This window comes from Oryctolagus cuniculus, chromosome 3 (genome assembly GCF_964237555.1).
Source record: "Oryctolagus cuniculus chromosome 3, mOryCun1.1, whole genome shotgun sequence".
NCBI lineage: Eukaryota > Metazoa > Chordata > Mammalia > Lagomorpha > Leporidae > Oryctolagus > Oryctolagus cuniculus.
The window spans coordinates 65,124,803-65,151,503 of NC_091434.1; the positions used below are offsets into that span (position 1 = coordinate 65,124,803).

Below are 26,701 nucleotides of genomic sequence, written 5' to 3' on the forward strand. Positions count from 1 at the left end.
TCTTCAGGGCACAGGGAGCCCTGATTTACATATTTCTCTGCCCAGCGGCGCGTTCACCTAGGAGTATCTTGGCTCTCTCGGGTTCTGACACCCCTATCCCGAACGCTGAGCCCGGGTTCTGGCCCCAAAAAGCCCACGCCAAGCCCTTGCCACGCCCTCACCCCAGCCAGGGCCTCGGTACCCACTCGGCCCTATCCGCCCTTCTCTCACACGGGCTCTCTCGCTCTGCTCATGTCTCTCTCATTCCTTCGGCCTCTTCTGTCTCCTGTCTTCTTTCTCCAGCCCCCTCTTCCCTCTCTCTTCCTCCTCTCCTGCCCCTGGCTCTGAGTGCCCCCACCCCCGTCTCCTTTCCTGCAAGCTGTGTCACCGTCTCTGTCTCTTTCCCGGTCACCCTCTGCTTTTCTCAGTACTGAAGCAGAAGGGAGCTTGGCCGCTGGAGACACCCCGTGGCCCTGGCCTCCCAAGAAGATGGGGGGGGGGGGTTGGCGAACAAAAGGATCCGGAGCCCTAGGGTCGGTCCCAGCCTCCTGCTAGTCCCTCAGGGGACAAACCCCTGACGCCTCCACCCTCCTCACCGCCTCAGCGTTCGGGCCTGGCCTGGGACCCGTCCGCTGTACACTCAGACCCTTCCCTGCGCGGCAACCCCACCAAGGCCTGCGCATCCCGGCCGCCTCTCCCCGAAGCTGCTCCGGCGCCCTTGGGTCGGCATGGTCATTGCTGCCCCCGGGGAGATGGGCTGGCTCTCCGGGGGCATTCAGCAGGGCCTGCCTCACCGCTACAGCCTCTCCACACCAGTTGGCTCTGAGGCGGTCTCTTCAGGCCCCCCATCCACTCGACCCAAGGCCTCACTTTCTTCCTCGGCTGCCGCGACCCTCTCCTAGCCCAGAGATCCAGGCGAGGCCTGGGCTCCCATCTCCCGGAGAGCAGGCGCTTTCCAAAGGTAAAACGGTCTCTCCCCAAACCCGAGTCCCAGAAAGGAGGGCAAAAGGCTGCCCCTTTCCCCAGGATTCCTCTGCCCAGGCAATGCGAGCCCTAGGGCATCGGACCTCAGCCCGATGCCCAGAGCAGGCGCCGCTAGCTGTGACGCTAGATGCCTCCCAGCCCCGGCGCCCGCCGCAGTGCCGATGCTGTGTGCTCTGCCCACCGTGCCGTGCGGACAAACAGAGAAAAGGCGGGTGGTCTGGGCTAATATCTATTTTCTGGCTGGTGTCTCCCCCCCTTCCTCTTTTTCTGCTCCCTCCCTTTCTCCCTTCCTCTCTTTCCTCCGCCCCCTCCCACGTCTGCTTCCCTCCCCCTACACTGCGCAAACAGGTCGGTGGCGACTGGGAGGGCACCGAGTCTCTCCCCCACCCAGAGCTGCTCGCCCCTATGTGCCCCCTCTCCACAGCTGGCACTCCCGCTCAGATTCCAGCTGGTACCCTTCCCCTCGGCCCACACCCCAGGCACACTTATCTGCCTCCCCATCTCCATCCCAGGCCCAAGCCTCTGTCTTCGGACTCGTGGTCGACGCCCCGGATCTCTCTCCTAAAATGGCTCCCCGGACACTGCACACTGGCCCTTCAGTCGCTCAGGACCCAGGGCAGCGGCGGGGCCCCCAGCCAAGTCTTTATTGTGGTTGCAGGGTGCACAAAAATCTCGCACCTTCTCTCTGTTCACTGTGCGGGGTGGGGCGCAGGCAGTCCGCCGCCCCCAAAGTGAAGCCTGCTGACCGCCGAAAAGGGAACTGGGGAGGACGAATCATTCAAGTTCAACGACATGGCGACGGCGGCTCCGGCGGGAGCTGAGCTTTGGCGGGGGAGGGTGCGCCATCTGCAGCGGCGCGCGGGTGCAGAGGGGAAGGGGGCGGTGGGACCCTCTCCGTGCCTCAGCACGGACCCTTGCTCCCTAACACGACCCAGGACTTTCATTCGGGGGCCCAGCCCGCTTCGCTTTTTTGACCTCAGCCCCCTCCCCCGTCCTCACCCCGAAATCCGGGGAAAACCGCAGCCTCCCGCCCCGCACGTCCCGCTCGAGAACCTACCGTAAAGACCCCGGCGCTGTGGCCTTGTCCTCGCCTGTGCAGCCCCACCCGAAGCGCGGGGATCGCACCAGGCCTTCGGGGCGCAGCCGGCAGCTCCAGGAGCGATGGCTATCCGCGCCGCGCCGGAACGGGATGCGGTAATTTTGAGCCACCCAAGATAAGACACTAACTTGACCTTAACTTTGTCAGGGCGCCCCTGGTATCTGGAGAACGTGAACAGACACTGTCTGGCAGCTCTCGTAAAAGCTGACTGGGAAGGGATTCTGACTCATTTCATTTATTGCCACTACAGTTCTGCAAGAAAGCTTTTCCTCCCTGCCAAACTTTAATTATTTATGCTCTTTTAGGAAACGAAAGAAGAGAAACGTGGGGAAAACACCCGGAGCCAGTCCCTTCCCTGCAGAGCCTTCGGAATGGGCTCCTTGAGTCAAACGCCTGGAGAACAAAAATGTGGGGAGATCACCTTTGTCCAAGGACAGTCGGACAGGCGCCGCGCCCCCTCCCCCCAACACTGAGGGGGTGGATGCAGCAGGGAGAGGCGGGTGATGGGGCACAACCCCTCCCCCCCCCACAACGGACATGAATATTTACAAGGATTCTGGATTTCTCCTCCGCCCGCCAGCATCCCGGAAGCCTCCCCAGCCTGCCTCCCTGGGGGAGAACCCCCAGGCCTTAAAAAGCTTCCACTAGTCGACCTTCTGAGCTCGTCACCGATTGAATGCCAGACGAAAACGTTTCCTTCTCGTTTAAAAACCATTTTCTTAGCCAAAAGCCTCTCCTGGACTGCAGCGTTTCCGAAGACGCATTTGTTTCTCCGCGAGGGAACCTGGAGCACTAGGATTTCAGCATCCTTTCTCTCGGCCGTTTGTTTCTTACAAATTTCCTCTGGCTCCACATCCCTGCCACGACCTCGGCTAGGAAAGGAGGCACTGCCGGCTAGGAAAGGAGGCACTGCTGTCTTTGGATTTGTGTGGATGAGTAAAGGTGATGGATTTGTAAAACATGGCTGAACCAAAAGACAAGATTTTACGCTTGGAGTAATTTAAGTCTCTTCCCACACCCCATCCCAGGCTACGGGGAGAGAGCACCTGGATGTAATGGTATATTTGGGGGAAGAGGGCCCAGCCTTCTGTGTGTTGTCCCAGGGCCTAGGCTGAAGTTTGGTTTTCTCCTCCTTTCCCCAGCTCTCGGGTCCAAAGTCTCAGTGAGGCTTTGCCTTTGTTCGCTGTTTTCCAGGAGGCAATCCTCTGAATACAGGCTCAGATTCTGGCTCTGGGTATCACTGTGTCTCTGCCCCCAGCAACGTCAGGGAACATTTCTAGCCACAGGCCCTATCCAGTCTTTCATCTTGCCTTTTCCTTGTATGTTATTTACTTTATATGTATTTTTAAAAGAGCAATTATATTTAAGTATACCTTAAATTTAATCAAGGAAAGAGTTGGAATGTTGAATATGCAGTACTAAGTATTAGAGATTTAGCAATTTTGCTAATTTACCCTTTAACTAAAAACTAGTTTCTGCTTCCATTAGCTAGGGAGCTAGGATTTGTAAAAGGACAAACACAGAACAGGCCTTGGATTCCCTGGCCTGAGCTAGTGCCTCTGAAGCTGTAAGGGGTTTGGAGGCCATGTTTCCCAATAGAGAGTCTGCCGGGCTCCGGCGAGGGGTTCGAATATTACAGATTTTCACAGGGCATAGCCTGTTCCACAGAAGTTTGACCAAAACTCAGCAGAGACATGTTTTGCTTTGAAATCTGAGGAAACTCAAATCTTGGCAGCCCCTGCCCCATAATAACAACCTTTAAAGTTTGAGAATTTAGGCAAAGTGCAGAAGCTGCAGCCTGCCATAAGCCGGGGGTCCCCTTCCTATGTGAGACACACTCAGATCTGCCCACCACCTTCCCCCTTTGGATTTGTCACACACATTTTGCTCATGGGTTTTTATACACCATTTCCTGACTGCCTTGGAAGCCATTTTCTCATTTAATGAACAGTCAACAGCCAAGGTGAAACCACAACCAGGAAAGAAAAACGAATTTGGTGGCCTGAAAAACATCAGGAAGGAACTCTAAGCATTTTGAAAAACTGACATCAGGCCCTTGAGAGCTTGGCTGGGACCTGGATATTTATTTCCACTCAAAACATTTCTATGTGTCTGATATATACAAGCCATTGTTTTTGACAAAATCAAAACAAAACATGCACGACGACTATTAGAAAGCACAGAAAATGAAATCAGTCTAAATGTCAACTGAGATCCTTTGAACTCTTGAGCTCAAGTCTCCCTGTGAGGTGTTCATTCCAGCTCTAGGCTCTGGTTTCCCACTGAAAAGAAACCACTGGTCTCTGGGAAGGAATCTGAACTCTTTGGTTGTTGTGTATCTTGCTATATTTCACAAGGAGTGGGAGAAGAGGCTGGGGTAGTAGAAGAAGTCAGAGTTGGGAGAGGGCAATGGAGTAGGTGAAATGAAGGCTGGATACCCTAGCATGCCCAGAGCAGCTCCCCCTGGCATTCCGGAGCCCCGGCCTTCACAAGGCAAGCCTGGCAGGGCCCAGGGCCTTGAAGGCTCCACTGGTGCAGCACCATACATGCTACAGAAGGGGCACTGTGCTTGGACTTCTGGTGGAGTTGGTGGGGAGTGGAGAGGGTGAGAGAGAAACTTCTAGTTCTGTGTGCTCTGTCAAGAGCAGTGACCAGGCGCTGAGAATCTGCGTAGTCTCTTTCCCCACCCTGTGATACTCCAGGAGGAGTTTTTGCCTCTCCTTGCAGTAGCTGTTAAGGTGACTCAGGAAAGACATGTGGCCACTTTGGCCATATTTAGAGCTGGTGCATAGGAGGACCCCTCTTCCCCTTCCTGACTCCCTTCACCACTCCCTGGACACTGAGCACACCTCCCTGAGCAATGCAGCCTCAAAGCAGACCAGCAGCTCCCCATAGCAGAGCTCAGCTCTGGGGGCCCAGTCACAAGATGCATGGGCTTAGCCCATGTGAAAAGCTGGAAGTAAGGAGATTTTTGCCAATCTTGTCTGGAGACTGTAGCTTGCTCTGTGGGCCGAGCCTCCCTCATCCCTTCTCTGGGAAGGAAGCCTCTGAGCCATTCTGTCCAACTGCAGGGGCCAGCCCAGTCCACATTCCAAGGTGTCTGGCCACCCAGCCCCTCCCCTCTCCTTTCCTCTAGAGGTCTGAGGTCTAGGACAGCTGTAGTCCTCCCAAATTGGCCAGGGTAGAAAGGTGAGTGGGGGGAACGAGGAGGGATGGCACCCCATCCTTCCTCCAGACTGGAGATCCTGGCTTTGCCACAAAGGGCTGGTGGCAAAGACGCCGAGCTGTATCCACAGCCCTTTCCACGGTCCTGAGGCCTTCCTATATTAATTTCCACTCTGAGCTCTGAGTAGGTGCCTCTTAATGCAGTCAGGGCTGGGAAGGGGGGGAGGGAGAACTAACCAGGCGCAAACAGAGAAATCCAAGTACAAGGGAGCAAAAGTGAGTCCTGGGTGCAGTGTCCCAGCAAAGAGTAAGTTTGGGTGACCCGAAGTTCCACACGCGGAAACCAAAAGGCCAAGGTTGCACTCCAACTTCCGAAGGCCCCTTCATCTGCCTCTCTGAGAGGAGGAAAGCGAGGAGGCCCAACTGGTCTCATCTCTAGATCTTGCTAGCTTCTGGGGCTGCAGGCAGAGCGGGAGATGAGGACAAACCAGCGGAGAGGGCAATGGGGGAGGGGGGAGGAAAGCCCCAGCTCCAGCCCCAGCTCCTCCTCCCCATGCCAGGCCTCCATCCAAAAGGGCAGGCCCGGGCTGCCCACAGCCACGCATGTGGTCAGTAGAGCGCTAATGCTTGCTCGCGCAGCACCACGCGCTTTTTCTTCATGCGCCTGTTCTGGAACCAAATTTTGACCTGCTGATCGCTGAGGTTCAGCCTGTTGGACAATTCCTTGCGTTTCTGCCGGTTGATGAATTCGTTGACGAGGAATTCGTTCTCCAGCTCTGCGATCTGCTGCTTCGTGTAGGGTTTTCGCTTCTTGCGGGCCCTCCCCGGGGCAGCCCCCCATGGCAGGCCTGCAACACAACCCCAGCGCACCGTCAGTCGAGCCCTCTCCCTGTTGGCTGCCCGTGCGCCCCCCACCTCCTCCGGCAGCTCCCCTTCCTTTACACACTCCCCTGCACCCCACCTCCCATCCCGGCCCGAGGAGCGTGGGCACCGTTTACCGTCGGGCAGCGAAGGTCTCAGGCAAGAGGAGACGCCTGCCGCCTGCACTGTCATGTTCAAGTTGAGCGTGCCCTTCGTATCCTCCTTGAAGCCGGCGGCGCAGGGGGCCCCCTGGAGCAGGGTCGCAGAGCCCGGCGCGGCACGGCCCATACCCACGTAGTCGTATTTGGCCTTGAGAGCAGCGGCTGCAGGGGCCAAGCTAGACTCTGGGACGAAGGGCGGCCTCGTACGGCCGCGCTCCTCCGGACTGGCGGCTGCTTCCGGCGAATAGAACTTGGCCTGCTCTTCGGGTCCGTCCTTGGCGCCCGGGGGCTGCAGGCCCAGAGGCCCGGAGCCGGCCAGGTAGGACTGCGAGAAGCCGCCGAAGGCAGTGGCGCCCGCAGGCTGCGCGGGGGCGCACGAGGCGGGCGTGGCGGCCCAGGGCAGCGCGCCGCGAGGGTACGAGATGGGGGGAAGCGCGGCCAGCTGGCTGCCATTCGGCCGCAGGTTGGAGAAGTAGAAAGAGTCAGGCGACTGCAGATTGAGAAGCGAGCCCACATAGCCCGCTCTGTAAAGACTGCGCTCACACATCTCCAACAAAGGGCTTCGGCTGCGCTCGCAACAGTATTTAGTTACAACCGGGAATAAGAGGACAGGCTCAGGCGATTGGACGAAACTTTGCCTGCAGGTTCTTCAAAGCCGGTCATTTCAGCACCGCCTACATCCCCCGGCCCGTTTTCCCCCCCTTCAGGGTATTATGATAACACCCGCAATGTTCGATGGCGAAGGAGGAGGCTGCCGGCTGAGCAGAGACATGTAGAGCAAAGGCGAAGCCTGCAGGTTTCCCCGCCAGGCTTCGGGAGCTGGGAGCATCCGGTGGAGGGGGTCTTTGCCCCAGTGTCCCTTGGGACTCTTCTCCATCTTCATTGGCTTTTCAATCCCGTTTTCCGCAGGCTACCTGGGCCTGGCCTGTTTCTACCAGCTTTAAGTTGCTGCTGAGGCATTTTCCAGTAACGGGCGCCTCTCGCCTAGTCCAGAGAAGGTGCGGCCTGGCAGAGCCGCCAGCTGTGTTCCCGGGCCTGAGCAACACCACTCCTACCCCAATCCCTCCCATGGAGGCCCTCTTGAGGCCTCTGCCCCGGGAATCCGGCCACAGAGATCCACTTGCTGCTTGGGTCCTCAAGCTGCAGACACAGCCTGAGAGACCTGCTAAAAGCAGAGAGGTATCACAAGGTATCCAAAGTTTGGCAGCCAGGAAGGAGGCCTCACACCACTCTTGGTGTGCATCTCACCATCACCACCACCCCCAGGCCAGGAACTCTGCTCCTTAGGAAAGCTGCCATCCAGGTCCATGGAGCATGCAGGCCAGGCAACTTGGCAGCTCCATGCGCCAGTCGTGGCCAAAGGCTACATTCCTTTTATCGCCAGGATCACCTTGGCGGCTGATCCTGCAAACCAGAACTCCAACGTATTCATCCACCCCGAGGCTGGCAGAACAGTGCTCGATCCCCAGACCGCGTGTGGAAAAGCGGAAAAGCCAGAGGCCACCTGGCCGCGCAAAAAAAGCAGGCGCACCGAGGCAGCTGGCAAGCAGCGTTCCTTGCCCCGGCGCCTCCCGGCGCGCGGGCTGGTGGCGGGTTCACGGGTCTGGCGAACAGAGGAGCTGGACGGGTAGTGGTCGCTGGCGGGGAGCAGTGTGCGCAGCAGCCCGGAGATCCTCCTATCTAGTCTTACCAAAGGAGTAGGGGTCCTCCCCCCCTTCTCAGGTCCCGAGGCCCCCAGAGACCGGACGAAGGGCGTCTGCCCCAACCCGCGGCAGGCCTCGCGGTCCCCAAGCCAAGATGGAATTGGTTAGACCGCCAGCTCCGGCACCGAGACCACACAGGCGCCGCCGGAGGGCAAGGCTGACCACCGCGCTGTGACTTTATTGTGTGAGTTATGGCGACCAATTGGGCGGCTCTGGGGAATGCAATCAGCTTCTTCCTCCCGCTCTGAGGAGGGGGTAGCGGGTGGGGGTGGGGAAGCCCAGGGCTCCTCAGGGCTCTGCCAGTTTCCTTAGGAGACTTAACTCCATTCTCTGGCATTTCATGATGCAGGCACAAACTACAACCCCACTTTCTAGAAACGGGGAAACCGGGCCTTAGGTCCCCAATAGCTTTCATTTTGGGGGAATTCGCCCTGCTTCCAAGGAGCCGCAGCCTCTTCAGGCCGGAAATCCAGTCACGGGGTCCCTACGCTCCACGCTTCTCGGTGCACAGAGAACCCCCGTGTTTCTAAGCCCAGGGGCAACTCCCTCGGACCCCTTGGCGGACTCACAGCGGCTGTTTGCCCCTCAGGGCTTAAAGGCACGAAGGAACTACATGAGACAACAAAAAAGACAAGAACGGCTAGACTCCCTCCGTAGCTCCTTGCCCAGCCGCCCTGCTTCATCCCCCGGGTTTATGACTTTCTTCGAGGTCTGGCAGGCAAAGATTCCTGCGGGGAACTGGGAGCTGGGGACCTGGAAGGAGGGGGAAGGGCGGGAAGGAGGCTTGGCCCGCGAGCCAGAGTGGGAAAGCAGGATTTGGCCGAGGAGTTAAATGCTGAGCTCTGCCAATGCCGCCGACCGCCCAGGAGATGGCGAGCGCGCTCCACGCCTGGCGAGGCGCCGCCGCACGGTCAAGATCAACAGTGAAGGGCGGCCCGGGGTCGCCAGCCCGCGCGGTCACGGCCCACAGCCTGGCGCTGCTAAGCGCTCCGGGAAGCTTGCAGATTGTGGCGGCCAGGCTGACCCGCACGGCGGAGCCTAGGGAGCCCGTGGGCTGCCAGACATGGAAAAGCATTGTGATCACTCCTTTGTCTGGCTTTCCTTCCCGGCTTCGAGGCTTCCAGCGCCTCTCGAATCAGGCACCGACCACGCGCGCCTAGGTCCCCCGCCAGCGGCGTTAGAAACCTGCCAGGTTTCTGAGGCGCTCTCCCTCCGGCCTTCCTGTCTCCAGCCGCAGAGGCTGATCCCCCAAACCGCCTTTGCCTCCCTCGGCGAGCCTGGGCCACTGCGGAGCCCCTGGCCTCCCTGCGCAATTCGGAATATAAAAGGGGCGCGTATAAATAACAAAGCCTTCATCTGTTATTGATTTAGCCGTCAATCCGAATTCCACCAGAGAGTGTTGGAGCGCAATTTTAATCTCCAGCCCACCTCCCCTTTCTCTTAGGCGGAGGGAAACTGACGAGAAGCCACAGATGAAAGGGAAACCTCGAGGCGACCCTCGGTGCCCGCGCTGGGAAACCTGAGAAATGGACCCAGGGTCTGGAGTCGACGAAAACTGACTGGGGGAGGGGGAGGGGAGAGAGCCGAGCGCAGGCCCGTTTCTGGTGAAAACACGTCTTGTGAGACGCGCAGCCGAAGGACCGGCGGCCCTCTCGAAGTGGAAGGTCGGGACCGCGCGGCGGCATGCTCAGGCGTCATTTCTGCAGCAACAGGCGCCGGAGTCTCTGCCAACCGGGCTGGCCCCACGCGGGCTGCCGCGAGACGTGAGGGAGCCAAACCCGGCCCGAGAAACCGAAAGCAGCCCTCGCCTCCGCTCTCCGCGCCGTCTCTCGCCGAGCCGGACCCGAGCCTTCCGACAGCAAGGTTTTCGAGGAGGAGTTTTTTTGTTTGTTTGTTTGTTTTTTGTTTTCCCACAAAATCCTCGTGTACCTAAGTTACCTATCAAAAAGTTACCAACCACGACCCTGACAGTACCAGGAGCCAGCGACGACGAACGTCCTAGTTCTGCGGCGGTTTCCTCGGGTGGTAAAAAGGCCTCGAAGAAAGTTCCTAGTGTCTAGAAAGTGTCCAGCGCTTTAGCGTTCGTAATCGGGTTTTCAGCTGTCAATTGCTATGTGCCGGCTGCTTAGAGAAGGAGACATGGGGGACGCCTGAAATATTTCTTTTTTGATTGCCAAATAAGGATATGTCTTTATAATTTTAAGACCTTCCAAGTAAAGACATTTATAATGGCTTCCTAGGTTGAAAACTTGCAAATAAATAATTTTTCCTACACCTAGGCACACAGATATCCGTACCGACTTTTAGAACAACAAATAAAACTATAACTAGAGTTGATAATGTTGAAAGAGAAGTAAAATTTTATTGGAGATGTTTTTGATCTGGTCTGATAAAAATATAATTTTAGACGCCACAAATCATATCCTCATTAAAAACATCACTATGTTAAATCCACAGGGAAGGAAGAAGGGGCAGAAGTGGAGAGCGTGCAGGTTTCAGAAAGCAGAACCGGTGTTGAGTATCCTTCATCATAGTGTTCAGGATAGCAAGATTTTATAATAAATAAGAAGAGTTTCTGGAGGCACATAAGCTTGTAAAAAGAAAACAAATCTATGAAGACTCACAGGAAATGAGAGAGTGAGACAGTTCTGTTTATTTGCATCTCCCTAGGAGTAAAAAGTGATTTTTTTAATGCCTGAAGCACTGCCCACATATCCCAGCTCACAGACATTGCAACTACAAAAATAATCTCTCAGTTGTATAAATATGCAGCACTTTAAAAAGTAGTTACTTATCATCACTTTCAGAAACATCTTTCTTTTTTTCTCCTTGGACCCTATAGTGAGCGCCACGTTTTTTGCATTTGTTAGGTGTTTTAAAGCTCCATATGAGGCCTGATGCATTTGTTCAGACAGCAAAGCTCTTCATTGGGTTTTAGACAAAAGTTTGTATCCATGGCCATGTGATTCAGTCTGTTTGGGGGATTGAGGTGGCCTCCATCCCATTCCTACAGATCCAAGACCAAGGAAATAGGGTGCATTTACACCACCCACGGGTCACTCTGCCAGTTGCACCATTTAAATGTCTGCCTCTAGAGCTCAAAAAATGAAGGCATCTATGTGAACATATTTTCAAATTAAAGATAGAAGCACAAATCTACAGTTGTCTTAACAATATATAACAAACACAAGTGAAAGTTGGACTTGGAAAGATTGTCTTCATTCCAATACTGATACAAACTCTACTTTAATAAGGTTGCTGCTTTTAAAGCCATTGCTGTACCGGCAGCCTCCTGCTTTCAGACTTTCCTGGTGACCCCAGAGCACTGCCAGCCCAGAGCTGTTTCCACTTGCCTCAGGGCAACTGCTGAGAGCTAATGATTCAATTACCCAATCACAGGATATGAATGACTGCAAATCGTTCTGCCCTAATGGATTATGAAGATAATCAGTGCTGGAAACAGACATGTAAAGTGATTTAAAAAAAAAATCCTTAAATCAGAATGGCACTTCTGAAATTCTTTGGGGGAAGGAGGATTATTAAAAAAAAAATACTTCAAGTCCTTTATACTGGCCTGGAGGGAGAAACAGAACACTAAAAAAATCATTAAAACAAACAAAAAACCTGGACAAAAACAAAATCAATAATAAACATGTAAGGAACAGAGCTACAAAATCAGGTTGGGCAGCAAAAGGTTTCAGAGCCAGATAAGGAAAAGAGAGAAAAACAATTCACAAAATTTGCCATCACTGGCAGGGGATGTGGGGCATTAAATACATATTCAAGTCTTTCCCAAGGTCTTTTGGAGACGAGTAAAGGCATTTAAACTATCTACAGCCAGTCTGGCCCACATCAGGAGACAGTATCTTTGAGCTTGGAGACAATTTTCTTGTCCTTCACTCTTCGATTCTGAAACCAAATGGTCACTTGTCTCTCGGATAGGTTTGTGGCAGCCGAAATCCGCCGCCGCTTGTCCTTGTTAATGAACTTGTTAATGGCATACTCGTTCTCCAGTTCTTTGAGCTGCAGTTTGGTGTAGGGCACCCTCTTCTTTCTTCCCCGTCGATAGACACACATGTCCGGCTGATTTAGAGCCACATCCCCTGGTACAAACAACAGCATGGGAGAAGTTAGACTGGGATAGTAGGAGCACTTAGCTGAGGATTCTGTGTGTGTGTGTGTGTGTGTGTGTGTGTGTGTAGGGAGTGTAGGGAATAAAGAAAATCTGTTTACATTTTTAATTATTTACAAAACATTGTGTTTACATGTTATTAAAGAAAGATTATTTTTACTTCAAATGCAAGGCTAATTTGATGGATCATCATGGTTTCTCAAACTAGCATCTAACAAGCCTGTGATTTTATGGCATGGTTATTGGGGACACTCATAAGGACAATGTCTGCAAATGCCACTTGCATACATATAAACACACACACACACACAAATTCACATCTTTTGCTGAGCTTTGATTATCTGTATTTGAAGCTTATGGGCTCTAAGAAGCTTTAGCGGCCACCCAGGAGCCATGAATTCCTCACAAAATGGGGGCTCAACCCCATGACCCCTCCCAAGAAAAAGGCCCCGTTAGGAAGGGAAGGAGAGACCTGAGCAAAGGGGACAGACACAAAGACTCCCGGCTGTAGAAGACCGCAAGGAAAGGTTGTGAGCGCAGCAGTTTAAGTGGAAGGAGGAGTTTACAGATTTCACACGAACTGGACAAACTGTTCCACTGGGTGAACCTTGCTCAGGCGTGGAGCACAGGCACCCATTTCCAAGTAGGGGTGTATGCTTCTAGTCTGTTCTCTCTCTCTCCCTCTCTCTCCCCACCCCTTCCCCCTGTCCTTCCCTTTTCTCCATCACCCCTACCTGGAAAGGACGATTTCCAAAAGTGGGACCCCTGTGGCTGGTCCTTTGCGCAGTACACCTGGCTGTTCCACCCGTTGGCCAGCGTCCAGGACTGGTAGCCCTCCATGGAGATGTACGCCTCGTGCCGAGGCTCCCCGGAGCCGAAAGTGGACACCATGTCGATATAGCCGGGCACGTGCTGGTAGGGACTCGTGTAGCCCTGGTAGAAGGACACCTCCTTGGCTCGCGCGGGCACCTCGTTGGCCGGTACGCTGCTGCTAGCCAGGCCCGACACGTCCATGTACTTCTCCACCGGGAAGCCCCCCAGGGAGGCGTGCGGCGACGACTTGAGCGCGTTCTGCTGTAAGCCCACGCCGTGCGACATCCGGCAGCTGTAGTAGCCGTTGCCGAAGTGGTAGCCGTAGCCCAGCGCTGGAGCGCCGGGGGGCGCTGCTGCAGCGGCGGCGCCGGGCGCGGGCGCCGGGCACTCTTTGGCGGGGGGAGGCTCCGGGCGCGCCGTGACCACAGCCGAAGACGACGACGAGGCGGAGCCGGTGCGCTCAGAGGTCCCCGGGTATGCGAAGCCCGAGGCCGCGGCCGCAGCCGCAGCCGCCGCTGCCGCCGCCGCCGCCCGCCCCGAATGTGTCCCGGCGAACACTGGCGCGGAGAGAAAGCCCCGGCACTGGCCCGGCGCCGCCGCCGCCGCCACGGAGGAGGAGGAAGAGGAGGCCGGGGCGGCCCCCGCAGCCCCACCGTCCGCGCGTAGCCCGTCCATGTCCCAGCTCCCGGAGCGGCTCATGGCCCGGCCCGGCCCGGCCCCGGCCCCGGCCCTGGCCCCGCGCAGGACACCATGGCGCAGCGCGCCTCCTCCCTCCTCTCCTTTCTCTCTGGTTTGCTCGCTCCCGCCCTCTTCCTCTCGCCCTCTCTCCCTCTGCGAGCCTCCCGCCTCCCGCCCGCCCGCCCGCCCTCCAACAGGTTAGCTCATCGCGGGACGTTTATAAAAACGAAGTTCAGGTTGGGAGGGGGCCTGGGCCGGTCGGGGGGCCGCCTCCCGCCCCGAGGGCGCCGGCCGGGGGCCATGCCATTGGCTGCGCAGAGCCACGTGGGGGTGGGGGCGCGGGGGACCCTGGCTCCTGGCCTGGGCCTGGCTGGACCCACCCACCGGGCCCCCACCCCTCCCCAGCCCTGTGCACGGCCCACCTCCCATTCCCGCCCTCCCCCAGACCCAGGCGCTTTCGCCGCAGCCACCCCCACGAGTCGATTTCGCGACGGCCCATCCCAGGCCCTGTCTGTGACCGAGGCGGGAGCCGAGGCCTGCGCCTCATCTCGGCAACGGCTGTTTTGCCACCTCTCCTCGGCTCCCCGAGCTGCACAACAAAATGCAGATGAAGGACAGAGCTGTTTGAGTTATGTGAAAACACACCCGTGTCTGATGCTGTTGCAGCTCGCGGTCAGCCGACAGTAGACCCCAAGCCCGAGGGAGCTGGCTTTCCCTCTCTTGCGCATTGCTAACGGGCGAAGGCATTTCCCACGTATAAGACCAGTTGCAGCAGACCCCTCCCGTGCACACACGCCGTCCGCCCGAAAATACCCACGAAGCGGCAGAGACTTCCGAGTAAGTCGAGCAGAGAGACGATCCGACCTCGGCGCGGTGAGCCTGACAGTTTGCCCCGCAGGGAGAAATCCGTGGATGCCTGTTCCGCATTCTCCGCCTCTTCGCCTGGGCCAGCCGGGAGTCACCCCCCGAACTGGGCTCCCAGCTCCGGTAGAAAGGTTCTGAGAAGAGGGCAGGAGGAGAAAACCGCTCTGCCTTCTGCCGCGGAGCTTCTGCGCCTCGCGCGCGGCCGCCTGGTCTCTTGGTTTTGCTGCCACCACCCACCCCCAGCCGTTACTCACACCAATTAATTGAAAACTTCACTTTCCCAGTGATTTTGTTTCGCTGCCTCTTCTGAGCTGCCAACTGCAGGGAATCGAAAGGGGGCAAATTAAGGGCGCCTTCTCCGAGAAAAAGTCGGGGCTTGTGTTAGGCAAAGCCTAACATCTGACTTTGACGGGGTAGGGTGGGCTGCGGCCGCGCTGCTGAGGCTAGGCCCAGCTCTGGAGCCCGTTGCTCTCCTCACGCCTTCCTGCCACTCCTCCATCTCAGAGCCTCAGCCCACGATCGATCCCGCTCCCATCTTAGCAATTACCGGGGCACTGTGTGAGCCCTGTTGTGACTTCAAGGCTCTGCCTTAGCAGCAGCAATCTTAGAGCCGAGATCCGATGAGCGAGCGAAAGGGGCACTGGGGTGGGTGTGAGAGCCCTCAGAGTGAGCCCATTTGCTTCTGTGGCATCTACTTCTCAGGCCAGCCTATCTCCAAGAAAACCAGTCCCCTAAGCCTGTGATGGATTGGTGAAGCCAGCTTGTCACCCAGCCCCGCGGTTCCCAAACCCAAGGCAGGTCCCGCGTAGGTGGAGGAGGAAAGCCAGGAGCCCTTCCTGGGCCTGTCCTGGCATGGCAAGGTGGGCTGCCGCTGGTGTTGGGAGTGTTGACGTGCAAAAGGCAGTAACCATAAAAGGCTCAAATAAAGGGGAAAGTTATGAGAGGAGTGCTGGAGAGGAAAAGCAAGAGAATTTGACCTTTTTGAAGTCCTAGACATGTTCATGATCAAATCTGAGCCGGGAAGGGTCTGGGCTGTGCAGGAAATCTCAGGGAACGGGTTTGCTGGTGAGAGTCCTTTTGACCACTTGATGGAAGGTGGCAAGAGTTAGCAATGGAAGCTGGGCTGGTGTTTTCAAAAGGCCAAATTAGGCCAGGTGAGAGCTTTGGTTTGGCTGGGTACCCTGTACCCAAAAATTTTGTGCCAAACCATCTACCATAGGCCACCCTGAAATGCTTTAATTTTTCCTTTTTCTTCTCTCTCTCTCTTTGGGGGGGTGGAGAAGGGAGATACATTAAAGTTTTTATCTGTGAGCCAAAAAATCTTTGTTGAAATATTTTTAAGACAATTGGATCCAACGAACTTTCTGTCTCTTAAAACTAAGTATTCCCATGGTTTTATGCCCTTGAACTTTTGTTCCATTACTTTCTGATAAATACATTTTATGACCAATTATACACTAAAGCATAAGCAAAGTGAAATTAAGACGCAAAAGAAGAATTTCTCAAGTTTTGCTAATTCCAGGGAGCTCCCTGCTTGTGCTGTGCAGGGCTGAGAGGAAGAGCTAAATTAATTCTCCACTTGACCGAGACTTTCATTTTTCAGACTTTGCTTCTGCCCTGTGTGCTCTTCTCAGGACTTGGGTTTCTCTGCCCACCTCGGTGGGTGTTCAGGGACTAGGGAGGTTATGAATAATAGGCAGCTTTGCCTCTTGTTATCCTGATGCTAAACCTGCTTCTAGCACATGCTAGTGGGAGATGGCTATCCTGAGGAGAGGGCCTCTGCCCCTGAGTGGACCCCTAAACCCAGCACTCTGGGGCAGCCACTGTTATCAGCTCACAGAGCTGCTTGTTGAACTAATGAGACACACAGTTAATAAGCTGAGGGCCAGCAGGTAGGTGGAGGTGGACTGTTGAAGGGGATGTACAGCAACATTTTATTTAGCTTGTCTTCCCCGCATCTGAACTGATTTCAGATTTAATCTTGATGGGAGTCATTTCTTTAGCTGACCAGGAGCACACGGGTTTATCATATTGGGTCTTTAATGGCAGAAATAGGTTTTGTTACATGAAAATCTTTTGCTACCACAAATGTCTCTACACACTCATAGGTTTTATGAAGCCAGTTTCGCCACCTTTCCTGATTTTTGGTAAAAACAAAACAACTCCTCAGGATGACCCTTTAGTGGTCAAAGTCCCACTTTACTCCCTCATCAACTTGTTCCTCTTCCTCTTTTTCCTCCAAAAGCACCCTGGCTGGGAATTAGTGCTGTTCTGCAGGTCGCATCCTCTCTTCTCCTTGTAGATGAACTTTAACTTGTGTTCAACTTGGGTTGGGGACTGGGTGGATGCAGGCTGTGATTTAGATTTATGGAAGTTGCTGTGCTTGCCAAGACAGCAATGAGCTCAATTAACCACATAATCAGTGGCCATTAAGGCCAGGGCGAGAGGATCCTATCCAAGTGGGGTCGTGGGGACTCCTTTGAAAGCATTTGCCTTGAAGGTCACAACCAGGAAGTGCAGGACACCCTCCTAATTAGCTTGTAAGAAGCAAGATATTCAGTGTAGAAACAGTTGTAGCTCCAAAGTGAAGTCTTGAGTCCAGAGGAATTGGCTGAACAGTATTCTTAACCCGGCCCGTGTCTGGTTAATTTTCCCTCTCCTAGTGCTGTGCTGCACAAAAAAAAACCGAGAAGCTTGGTGTGACAACAGCCTGACACTGGAAACCTGCATTTGGGTATTTCCTACGACTAAGATGCATCGCCTTTGAGTTTAACAGCCCAAATTAGCCTTTATCAAATGGCAGTCCTTTGCAACCACAGCAACAACAAAACCCTCTTCAAATCCGAAGTGGAATTCGGTGAAATCAGGCTAGCCTCCCGCGGAGCAGCAGGCCCTTGCCTACGATGGAGAGAACTCCGCAGGGCTGAGGGGGGAGTTAAGCAGCGTGTTCCCGGTAAGAGAAGCGCCAGTCTCACCGCGCAGGGGGTATGGGGAAGGGAGGGCCCCCAGCCAGAGAACCCGGGTAATTTGTTTCCTTTTTAGGAAAATAAAAGCTGCGACTGCAATTTGCTGTTTTGTTCGACATCTCAAGGTGTCGGGTTATCCTCCAAATACACTTCTTTAACAAAACTGTCGCCAGCTTAAGGTCCAGGAAAATGCTCACTCTGCCGACTGTTTGAGATGAAAGAAACCAGTGTGTCTACCTGTATCCATTCCGCAAAGCCCTCTGTCTCCAGGGGGAATCCACGCCGTGCTCACAGGCCAGGCAAAGGGGTGAGGGGTAGGAAGTGCTTAGGCACTGAGTGGGCGTTGAGAGCCAGGCGGAGGCGGCGTGCGGTTGTGCGCGGCTTCCCCGCCCGGAGGCGCGCAGTTCCCCGCGCCTGGCGCTAGATGTCCCTGCAAGTTTTCCGGTCGCGCTCAGGACTCCCGAGCTCCATAGAGAAGGCGGGTCTGCGTAGCCACAAGAGTTCAGCGAGGAAGTGCCTACCCAATCCCTCACCCAGAACGTCCCCGGGGGGCGCAGGGTCGCTGGCCAAGGAGAGAGAAGCAAGCAGAGACCCAGAGGAGGCTGGGAGAGAACGACTCGCCCGAGGGTGGGCGCGTGAACCGCCAGTGCGCAGCCAGGCCTGGCGTCGACAAACCTGCGTCTTCCCTTATAAACCGAAAGCTCCAGCGGTGGGTACCGCGCTCAGTTTGGCAGCCCTGCGGTCCCGCCGCCCCCCATAGGCCCTACTACTGAGTGAGCATGCGTCCCGCCGCGGGCCCGCGGGGTGGTGGCCCAGTCGCCCTGAGCCCTTTCGCGAAAGCGAAGGTCCGGGTCGTGGCGGCCCCGGGGCCTCTGTAGCAGCGCCGCCAGTGCCTGTCGCCTGCGTACGGGACCGTTTTGTTCCCTGCAGTCTCAGGCCATAGGGTTTACCACGTCACCTCAGAGCACCCGCCGCCACTCAGGAAGCAAATACGGAATGTGCAGGCCTAAGCGAGAAAAATTAGGCCTCCTTTGTGTCACCCTTGGAGCAAAACGTGCTCTTTTCGCGTCATGTGCAGGAAATCTTTACCGTGGCCCACGAGGCGTCGGTTGGATTCTTGTCTTGCTTTATTGCGTGGGCCCTGCCCGGTTGACAGTAGGAGGCCCTGAGAGCTCCAGAGGGCGCGTATAAACACTGGGGACATTGGGCCGGCCAGTCTGCAGTTCAGCCCCCACATGCTGGGAGAGGCTGCAAAGGCTGGGTGTTTTCATCGGTAAACGTGGACGGAGCTGCCACCTGCTCACGTCTTCTCAACAAAGGCTTCCTGCTCTCCAGGTAGGCCTGCTTTTAAACAAGACACGCAAAGTGAGAAAAACAACAAGAAGAGCCGCCCAAAACCTGCGGCCTTGGGACTGGGATGTTTGTTGTCAGAGACAGGTTTAAAAGCGGGAGCAAGTCCCGGAGGCCCTGTGTCAAAGGGATAGCTGAGGCCCTCTCCCAGGGTTGCTGTGATCTCTGAACCAGACAGCAACGTTTGAAAGCTCAAGCAGTTGCATAGTAAGAGCGTTGCATAGGTTAGCGAAGTGTGGAATCCAAACACTTTAAGGGACATCGAATATTGAAATGGAATGTTCACAGTGTTCACTGTGCCTCAGGAAAGGTTATTGTCAGCTAAACACAGTTGAAGGAACAATCAGAGGTGTTTTACTGTGAGAAATCTCCCTGACATGGCCCCCGGTGCACTTTTTGTAATAAACCTGCTGGAAATGCGGGATTGGCGTTATTTAAAAAGTGCGAAAGTTTTCAAAACGACTCATGAATCAAAGCGTCGCCGAGAAATGGTGTTTTCTCTCTTTAACATACTGAGGTCCGGCTTGGCGCAGTCTTTGGGACCTGCAGCGCCAGATCCCAAAGGAAGAGAGGAAGTGGGAGACCCGCGGGCTGGGTGATAGAGCAAGGGGGTCGTCTGTACCCCAGTCCTCCGCGATTGAAAAACAGCTCACAGTCGCCTAAACCGCGAGGAAAACAGACGGGGGCGCCAAACGACAGCGATAAAGGCATCCGCGGATTTCCGCCCGGCAGCGCCTCAGCTTGCCTCCCACCCCTGCCAAGCGCCTTGGTCCCCAAGGACCGGCGCCTGCACCAGGGTCCCCGATCCAGTATTCGGAGAGAAAGAGGAATGGCTAGGGGAGGGATACCTTTCCGTGTCGGGGCGGCAGCGACCGCCAGGAAAGGTGAAACTGGGCGGAGCTGAGAGGGAGCAGGTGGGGGCATCTGCAGGGCCGGCCTCCGGTGATAGGAACGGTCCGACAGTGGCATAAGGAGCGCGCAGAGTTGCTGGGGCCAGACAGCCACCCCGGCAGGAACAGAGGAGGGCCAGTCCCGGTGCCACAACGCCCCCCTCCCCCCAGCCAGTGCGTGCCTATAGAGCTTTCCATTTATTGCAGTAAAGAGGTGGAATTGATTTTCTGAGCACAGCTCGCGTTGTTGAAATAAGTTAGCGCCGAGGGGAACAGGAGAGAAACTCTTGGCATTGACTATAGATGTGTATATATGTATATACATATACTTCACACCTCGCCTCCCCTTACATTCCTGACGCGCCCCCAACGGGCTCAAGGTTAAAAGGAAAGCGCCAACAGACAGATGGGCAAAGGGATCCTAGGTTTGCCCCTAATACACCCCGATGCGCTGGGTGTGTCGGGAGGGAGGGAGGGAGGGAAAGAGGGGGCCCCTTGTGGGGTCTGGGTTGGCGCCGTGGCGGCATGCGGGACCCGCGCCCGGAGCCCAGACCGCCAGGGTCTCACGGCCGCTTCGGAAGCGCGCGGGCCGACCTCCGCGTTCCGCGCCGGTGCTCCCGGGTCCCCGCCCGCGTCTGCGGATCTTTGCCTCTTGGGCTGCTGGTGGGCGGGCTGGCTCGGCGCTTCGGGGCTCTGGGCAGGGTGGGGCGCAAGCGCGCGAGGAGATGAGGAGCGGCCTTGAGTGAAGATTGATCTTCGTTAAAATGGTTGCCACCGGCGTCATTATGACTATCAAAGTTATCGCTAAGAGGCTCAGCCGCCGAGCTCAGGCCGCAAGGAGCCGCAGTCAGGCCGGTCGGCGACTCTCTGCGCCCGGACTCAGCGTTGGGACTACCCAGGGCCACAGGTAAGGATGCGAGGCCAGAGTAGCACGGAGAGTGAGGAGGGCAAGGGAGGCAGCGGGTGGCCGGGGAACAAGGCCGAGCCTCTTATCCCCCTTTGACCTCGAAATCGGCTACTTTGCCGCAAATAATGGAAGGGGGGGTGCTAGCCACGTACAAAGTGGATTTGGAGCGGCCCGTGTGGCGCTGTGAATCGCGGCTGTGTTTAAAGTTAGCTGTCGAATTCTGCTCTCCTCCAGCCTAGTTCCTTTCCCCCAGGGAAAATGCGTAGGAGAGAAGCCTATCCATCAGCAGGATTATAAAAGTGAAAAACCGGGGACTTCGAGTTCAGAGCTCATTCTGTAAACTGTTAGAAAATCAGAGAAGATCTAATGATTTCCGTTTGGAGGCGCGGGTCCAACGCACCTCCCCGGCCACGTAGCAAGAAAGCGCTTTCAAAACTCTGAGATAGGAGTTTCTCTCTCTCTCTCTCTCTCTCTCTCTCTCTCTCTCTCTCCCTCCCTCTGTTTCCCAGTTTCTCCTGTCTCTTTCTCTCTCTCTCCTCTCCTCTCTCTCTCTGAGTATTGAGGCGAAGAAGTAGGGAGGGAGAAAACTCAGCGTCCTATTTGTTAACTAAAATACATATTTGGTTCTGAAAACCGAGAGATAACTGATCCAGACAGAAGCGGCGCAAGGTCTCCTTACGCAACTCTTCCTGCATCCTCCCCCTGCCCCCCCCCCACGCCCCCAGCTTGTAAATTTTTTTTTAATCCATCTCGAGGATCTACTCTGGAAAAATCAAAGCATTATCTATTATTTAACACGTATCTGTGTCCGAGGAAAAATGAGGAAGGAGCTGCATGATTAGGACCTAAGGGGCAACCCAGCAAACTGCGAGCGTAATGATGCCCCTAAATGAAGGGGGAAATGTGCCGCGGCGCGCTCTATTAATCAGACTGTCAATTTCACCCCCGAGGCCAAACCCCCGGGCGAGCAGAACCGGCTCGGAGCGGGCGAAGGACCGGAGCCTTCTTCCTCACTTCTTGTCTCTTCTCGCCTCCTACCTGGATCTATTTGTCTGCTCTGAAGCCGTCTTCATTACCCACTGACAGGAGCTTGTATTTATTTGCTTATAAACCTGTTACAATAAATGATTATTCGAACGGCGTCATTCGTACCTTAATGACGAGCGGGCGCTACTTTTTGATGAATGACATCTCGGGCTCGGAAGGATGTATGGGTCATTTTGACCAGTCATTCCCTCGCTCTGGCATCCCACAATTTTTCCGCCTCCCTCCAAAAGAGATAATAATATTTAGAGGCGCTCGCTGGGACTGAATGAGAATTAGCCCCAGGCGCAGCCCATCGTTAGGACGGGACAGCCGGGCCACTGTGACATTTTTTAGAAAGCTGAGATGATGGAGAGAATAAGAAAGGAGATGATTCTGATGGAGAGAGGGCTGCACAGCCCCACGGCCGGCAAGAGGTTCTCCAATTTGTCCGACACTCCTGGCAATGCTGTGCTCGAGGCCCTGGAAAATTCGCAGCACCCGGCTCGGCTCAGCCCGCGCCTGCCGTCCGCCCCCCTGCATGGCGCTCTGGGAGACCTCCCCACCAAGGGCAAATTCGAAATAGATACTTTGTTCAACCTGCAGCACCCGGGCAGCGAAAGCACCGTCTCCGCCGAAATCGCCTCCGCCACAGAGAGCCGCAAGAAGCCGGGTCATTATTCAGAGACGGCCGCCGAGGCCGACATGAGCAGCGACGTGGAGGTGGGCTGCTCCGCGCTGCGCTCCCCCGGCGGCCTGGGCGCCACACCGCTTAAGGAAAACAATGGCAAAGGTAACGGTGCCGCCCGCTTCGCGCCCTCCAGTCCCATCCTCCTGGCATCACCGCGCCCCCCAACCCCCCTCCGCCAGCCCTTCCCGGTGCCTTTGCGCCCCTCCGACCCTTCGCAAGCGAGCCGGACAGCGCTGGCTCAGGCAGGGGCGGGACTCGCGCCAGGGACCTTGCCCTCAGGTCCTGAGCTGTGCCACCTCCCAGGGCCGCCCAGGCCCGAGGAGCCGAGGGCGCCAGGCCTGCCGGCTCTGGCAATGAGTCCGAGAGATGTTTGTGTGCTCGGGTTTAAATGCCCTGGCGAGCCGACAGACTTCCAGCCGGCGGCTGAGTTGCTCCTGGGAAGGGTCCGTGGGCGACTACTCTGAACTCCGCCGCCTCTGAGCCCCCGGGGTCAGATGGAGGGGGCATTCTTGTGGGTAAGTCGGAGGGAGCCTCGCCAGGCGCGCCTCTGCTGGACCCTTGGTCCAGCGACACACGTACACAGAGATGAAACGTAGATTCCACCCACTAAAGGCTCTAGTTTGAGCCGCTGCTGTGTTTCGAACCTTAAAATAGTAGCCAAACCCAAAAGAAAGGTTAGAGGCCAGAAACAAACTGCGCCCCGAAAGTAGGCATTTTCCCTCGGCCGATTTTCAGGCCGCTTGAAAATTTCCGATTGTTCAAAACCGCCAAACCCTCCACGATTCAGTTCCTATTATCGGTTATGAAGGGCTCCCCAAACTTTATTGATTTCATTAACGGCAGCAATTTATAAGCGCGACAGACTCCAGCCATTCCAGCAGCGACTCTCGTGAGCGACGCCGTTCTCCCCTTCCACGCGCAGGGCTTTGGGCGCTACAGAGACTCATGCACTTTCCACCGTTTGTTTGCTAGGGTTCTCCGAGAGCGGCTCGGCTGCCGGCACCACGACGTCGGCGTCGGGCTCGGGCCTGGGCAGCCTGCATGGAGGCGGAGGCGGCGGCGGCGGCGGAGGCAGTGGCGCGGGCACGGCGCTCGGGGGCTCCGGCTCTGGCGCGGATCAGGTGCGGCGCTACCGAACGGCGTTCACTCGCGAACAGATCGCGCGCCTGGAGAAAGAGTTCTACCGGGAGAACTACGTGTCGCGGCCGCGCCGGTGCGAGTTGGCCGCTGCGCTCAACCTGCCCGAAACCACCATCAAGGTATCGAGTTCCCGCGCGCCTACTCTGGCCTCCCTGGGGGCGTCTGGGTTGATTTCTTTATTTCCCATTTCTTCTTTCTGGCTAGCTAGATTTAGCTGAGGGCCTGAAAATTCGCGGGCGGTAGTCGCCAAAGGAGTTGGATTATTTGTTTCTTTGCTGCCGAGCCCGAACGGCTGGCTGGCCTGCCCTTAGCCGGTAAGACCCCTGAAAAGAGGAGTGGGTGCTGGAAACACGCCCTGGCCTCCGCTAGCTTTTGCCCGAGCGCCCACCGCAGCGCTTTCCCGCAGGCGGCAAAGCCGGCTGGTCTTTGTTCCTCCAGCACGAATCAGAGGGAAAGCTTCATTTGATCTTCATTTTGGAGATTTATTTGCCACATAAATCGTTACAACATGGAGAAAAGGATGTTGTATTTTTAAAAAATCGATTGAGAAAGTAGTTTCCTACACATTTTTGTCGCGGGCAGAGGGACAAGGGCAACTTTGGGGGTGGAGGAGGGAGGAACACAACGAAGTTGTGCGTATTCATAGGTATCTTTAGGATATGACTTTTATTTTACGTCTGGCAGAGAGAGCCAGGAGGCTGGGCGACGTGGGGGACCCGTCAGGGAACGTTCGACACTCTAGGAAAGAAGAGGGGACGCCCCCGAGGGGTAGGGGAGGGCTGTGCGGGTCTCCCTCCGGTTTGGTCGGGCTCACTTTAATTTAGGGTTCTGAAGAATGATGTCTTTATTAGATACTGCGTTGGGAGGGGTAGAAAAGCCCCCTCTCCAGTTTATGGGAACACTGCTTTCGCCGCTCACGGAAGGCACACAATTTCTACAAAATCATCCCTGCAAAATCAGACTCGTGCCCCTAGGGGCAGGGCCTTACAGCCAGGAGGGCTCAAGACTGCGCGCGGCGACCTCGCGGGGAAGCTGCGCCGCAGCCTCCCTTCAGAGGCCGCCCAGAATCCCCGCGCAAATCCCGGGATTCAGAGACGGAAGCTCGGCGAGGCTGGGCACCGGCGTGCGGCGGGAGGGAGAGCGGCGGTTGTACTGGGACGAGAAACAGCAGGTGCCGGGGAGCTGCCACAGGGCGTGCAGGGAGGCCCACAAGCCGCTGGCCAGGGCACTCGGGGTCCGGCCCGGTCAGAGCGCAGCAGGCCGGGCCAGGCTAGGCCGCGCAGGGGCCGGGGAAAAGGGAGGCAAGGGCCGGGGTGGAGGCCGGCGAGACGCGGCGCTCCTAACCCGGGTCGCGGCGCGACTCTCCCCGCAGGTGTGGTTCCAGAATCGGCGCATGAAGGACAAGCGGCAGCGCCTGGCCATGTCGTGGCCGCACCCAGCCGACCCCAGCTTCTACACCTACATGATGACGCACGCGGCCGCCACCGGAAGCCTGCCCTACCCCTTCCACTCTCACGTGCCGCTGCACTACTACCCGCACGTGGGCGTCACGGCCGCGGCCGCGGCCGCCGCAGCCTCCGGAGCCGCGGCCGCAGCTTCATCACCCTTTGCCACCTCCATCCGTCCGCTGGACACCTTCCGCGCCCTCTCGCACCCCTACTCCCGGCCGGAGCTGCTGTGCAGTTTCCGCCACCCGGGTCTCTACCAGACACCCGCAGCTGCCGCCGGGCTCAACAGCGCGGCCTCGGCCGCGGCCGCGGCGGCAGCGGCAGCGGCCGCGGCCTCTTCAGCGGCAGCCGCCGGGGCGCCCCCCAGCGGCGGCTCCGCGCCCTGCTCGTGCCTCAGTTGCCACAGCAGTCAGTCGGCTGCCGCCGCCGCCGCGGCCGCCGCCGCGGCCCTGGGCTCCCGAGGTGGCGGCGGCGGCGGCGGAGGAGGTGGCGGCGGCGGCACAGGGGCTGCGGGGGCCTCGGACTTCGGTTGCAGCGCCGCGGCGCCGCGCTCCGAGAGCGGCTTCCTGCCCTACTCGGCCGCCGTGCTTAGCAAGACGGCTGTGAGCCCGCCGGACCAGAGGGATGAGGCGCCGCTCACCAGATAACTACGTCGCAACCGCCAGGGGGCCGCGCCTGGCGCTCTGCGTGTGCCCGGGCGTCCCCCGGGGCGCCCCCTGTGCCCTCCGTGCGCTGCCCGCTGCTACCGCTGCCGCCAGGGGGCGCCCCGGGGCGCGGGAGGCCGAAAGGAACTTGCCCCGAACTGGGGGGAAGGAGCCGGCACGGAAGCCTGGCGGGCGTCCCCCCGAATTATTTCTATTTTTGTATTTGCCGCCCAGCTATCTCCCCTCCTCTCCGTCCTCTAAAGTTTGTTTCCCGCCGCCCAGACCCCACTCCCCCCAACCCCAACTCTGTCCTGAGCTCTTGGTCTCCCCGAAGACAATCCTCCCGAACCCCCCAAAGCAGTCCTCCCAGGTTTGGAGCCTTGGCTGTGCGCCGTGGGGCCCAGGGTACTCGGCTGAAGCGCGCCGCCACAGCAGTGGAGAACCGCGACAAAGGAGAAACGAAAAAGGGCGTGCGCGCTGCTGGGCCGGGGAGTCTGCCCCGGGGTTTCCGCTGCGGCCCCCTTTCTCCCACCCGCCCTTTCTTTCCTTTAAATGGGGTGCAAGGAGGCGGCACGGTGTCTCTCAGCCTCGGCTTGTTGGGGGCCCTGTCGCAGGGGAGCGGGACAGAGGTCTGAGGAGAGGGCCGGCAGGGCGGGCGGAGAGCGCGAGCGGCCTCGGCGTGTGCGTGAGGTGGTTCACCGCGGGCGCGAGCGAGGCCGGCGGGCTGTGGCTGCCTTCCCGGGGAGGGACAGAGCCGAGGTGGACGGGGTGGCGATCGTGCCGCCGCCTCCTCGCGCCACCGCGGGGGTCTTTTTGGTCTTCGGTGTCCGTGTTAATGGAGAGGAAGCGTCTTGCATATTTTATGCAAAAAGTGAGAGCTAATGAGGTTGCCTCAGCTAGGTCAGGGAAGGAGAGGCCGGCAAGGAGAAGGAAAAAGAAAAAAAGGAGAAGGAAGGGAAGGCGCGGGCAAGATTGACGGATCGCCGCCGAGTGGAGAGGGACTCTGTCGGCACCGTTCCCCAACGGCCGGGTTCCCTGCGATCCGGGAAATACTTGAATCTCCAGATATGTGATATTACCCCGAGCGAAGCATTTCCTTCGACACTTTTCTAAGTTGGAACTCTCCGTTGCCCTTGATCCCTTCCCTCTCGGCCTTCCCTTTCCTCGGGTAAAATGGTTCTTGGCATATTTCTCACGCATGTC

The 26,701-nt window shown here is 57.0% G+C and overlaps 3 protein-coding genes and 2 long non-coding RNA genes across 5 annotated transcripts in view; 2 read left to right on the top strand and 3 right to left on the bottom strand.

Moving 5' to 3' along the window:
• Positions 1-344: 344 nt before the first annotated feature.
• LOC138849163 (uncharacterized) lies at positions 345-10,296 on the top strand. The gene is made up of 3 exons (XR_011387582.1): positions 345-940; positions 2,368-8,136; positions 9,397-10,296. It is a non-coding gene; the product is annotated as an uncharacterized lncRNA (long non-coding RNA).
• HOXD12 (homeobox D12) lies at positions 5,812-6,796 on the bottom strand. The gene is made up of 2 exons (XM_002712302.4): positions 6,226-6,796; positions 5,812-6,075 (listed from the first exon to the last, which is right to left on the bottom strand). The coding sequence occupies exons 1-2, from the start codon at positions 6,794-6,796 to the stop codon at positions 5,837-5,839; spliced, it is 810 nt and encodes a 269-aa protein (XP_002712348.3). The 3' UTR covers positions 5,812-5,836.
• On the bottom strand, positions 10,290-13,708 carry HOXD13 (homeobox D13). The gene is made up of 2 exons (XM_017343235.3): positions 12,819-13,708; positions 10,290-12,055 (listed from the first exon to the last, which is right to left on the bottom strand). Exons 1-2 carry the CDS (start codon positions 13,594-13,596, stop codon positions 11,805-11,807), a joined length of 1,029 nt encoding a protein of 342 aa, XP_017198724.2. The 5' UTR covers positions 13,597-13,708; the 3' UTR covers positions 10,290-11,804.
• A 333-nt stretch (positions 13,709-14,041) lies between these two features.
• LOC127491595 (uncharacterized) overlaps positions 14,042-26,701 on the bottom strand; it is a 12,766-nt gene continuing 106 nt past the window's right edge. The window contains exons 1-3 of the long non-coding RNA XR_007920364.2: positions 26,578-26,701; positions 14,694-14,757; positions 14,042-14,573 (exon numbers count right to left, since the gene is read on the bottom strand). The exon at positions 26,578-26,701 is cut by the window's right edge and continues 106 nt beyond it. This is a non-coding gene — a long non-coding RNA (uncharacterized lncRNA). The remainder of the gene's footprint in view (positions 14,574-14,693; positions 14,758-26,577) is intronic.
• Positions 20,169-26,701, top strand: part of EVX2 (even-skipped homeobox 2) — an 8,060-nt gene continuing 1,527 nt past the window's right edge. The window contains exons 1-4 of the mRNA XM_051848476.2: positions 20,169-20,552; positions 21,503-22,368; positions 23,239-23,525; positions 24,779-26,701. The exon at positions 24,779-26,701 is cut by the window's right edge and continues 1,527 nt beyond it. Of these exons, the coding sequence (XP_051704436.2) occupies positions 21,942-22,368; positions 23,239-23,525; positions 24,779-25,501 (1,437 nt within the window). The 5' untranslated portion in view covers positions 20,169-20,552; positions 21,503-21,941 and the 3' untranslated portion in view covers positions 25,502-26,701. The remainder of the gene's footprint in view (positions 20,553-21,502; positions 22,369-23,238; positions 23,526-24,778) is intronic.

Excerpts from the sequence above, each read along its gene's own strand:
- HOXD13 (XM_017343235.3), bottom strand. The coding sequence starts at position 13,596 with ATGAGCCGCTCCGGGAGCTGGGACATGGACGGGCTACGCGCGGACGGT. Across the intron at positions 12,056-12,818 it reads TTGGAAATCGTCCTTTCCAG|GGGATGTGGCTCTAAATCAG; the intron begins GTAGGGGTGATG and ends TGTTTGTACCAG.
- HOXD12 (XM_002712302.4), bottom strand. The coding sequence starts at position 6,796 with ATGTGTGAGCGCAGTCTTTACAGAGCGGGCTATGTGGGCTCGCTTCTC. Across the intron at positions 6,076-6,225 it reads GAGACCTTCGCTGCCCGACG|GCCTGCCATGGGGGGCTGCC; the intron begins GTAAACGGTGCC and ends GTTGTGTTGCAG.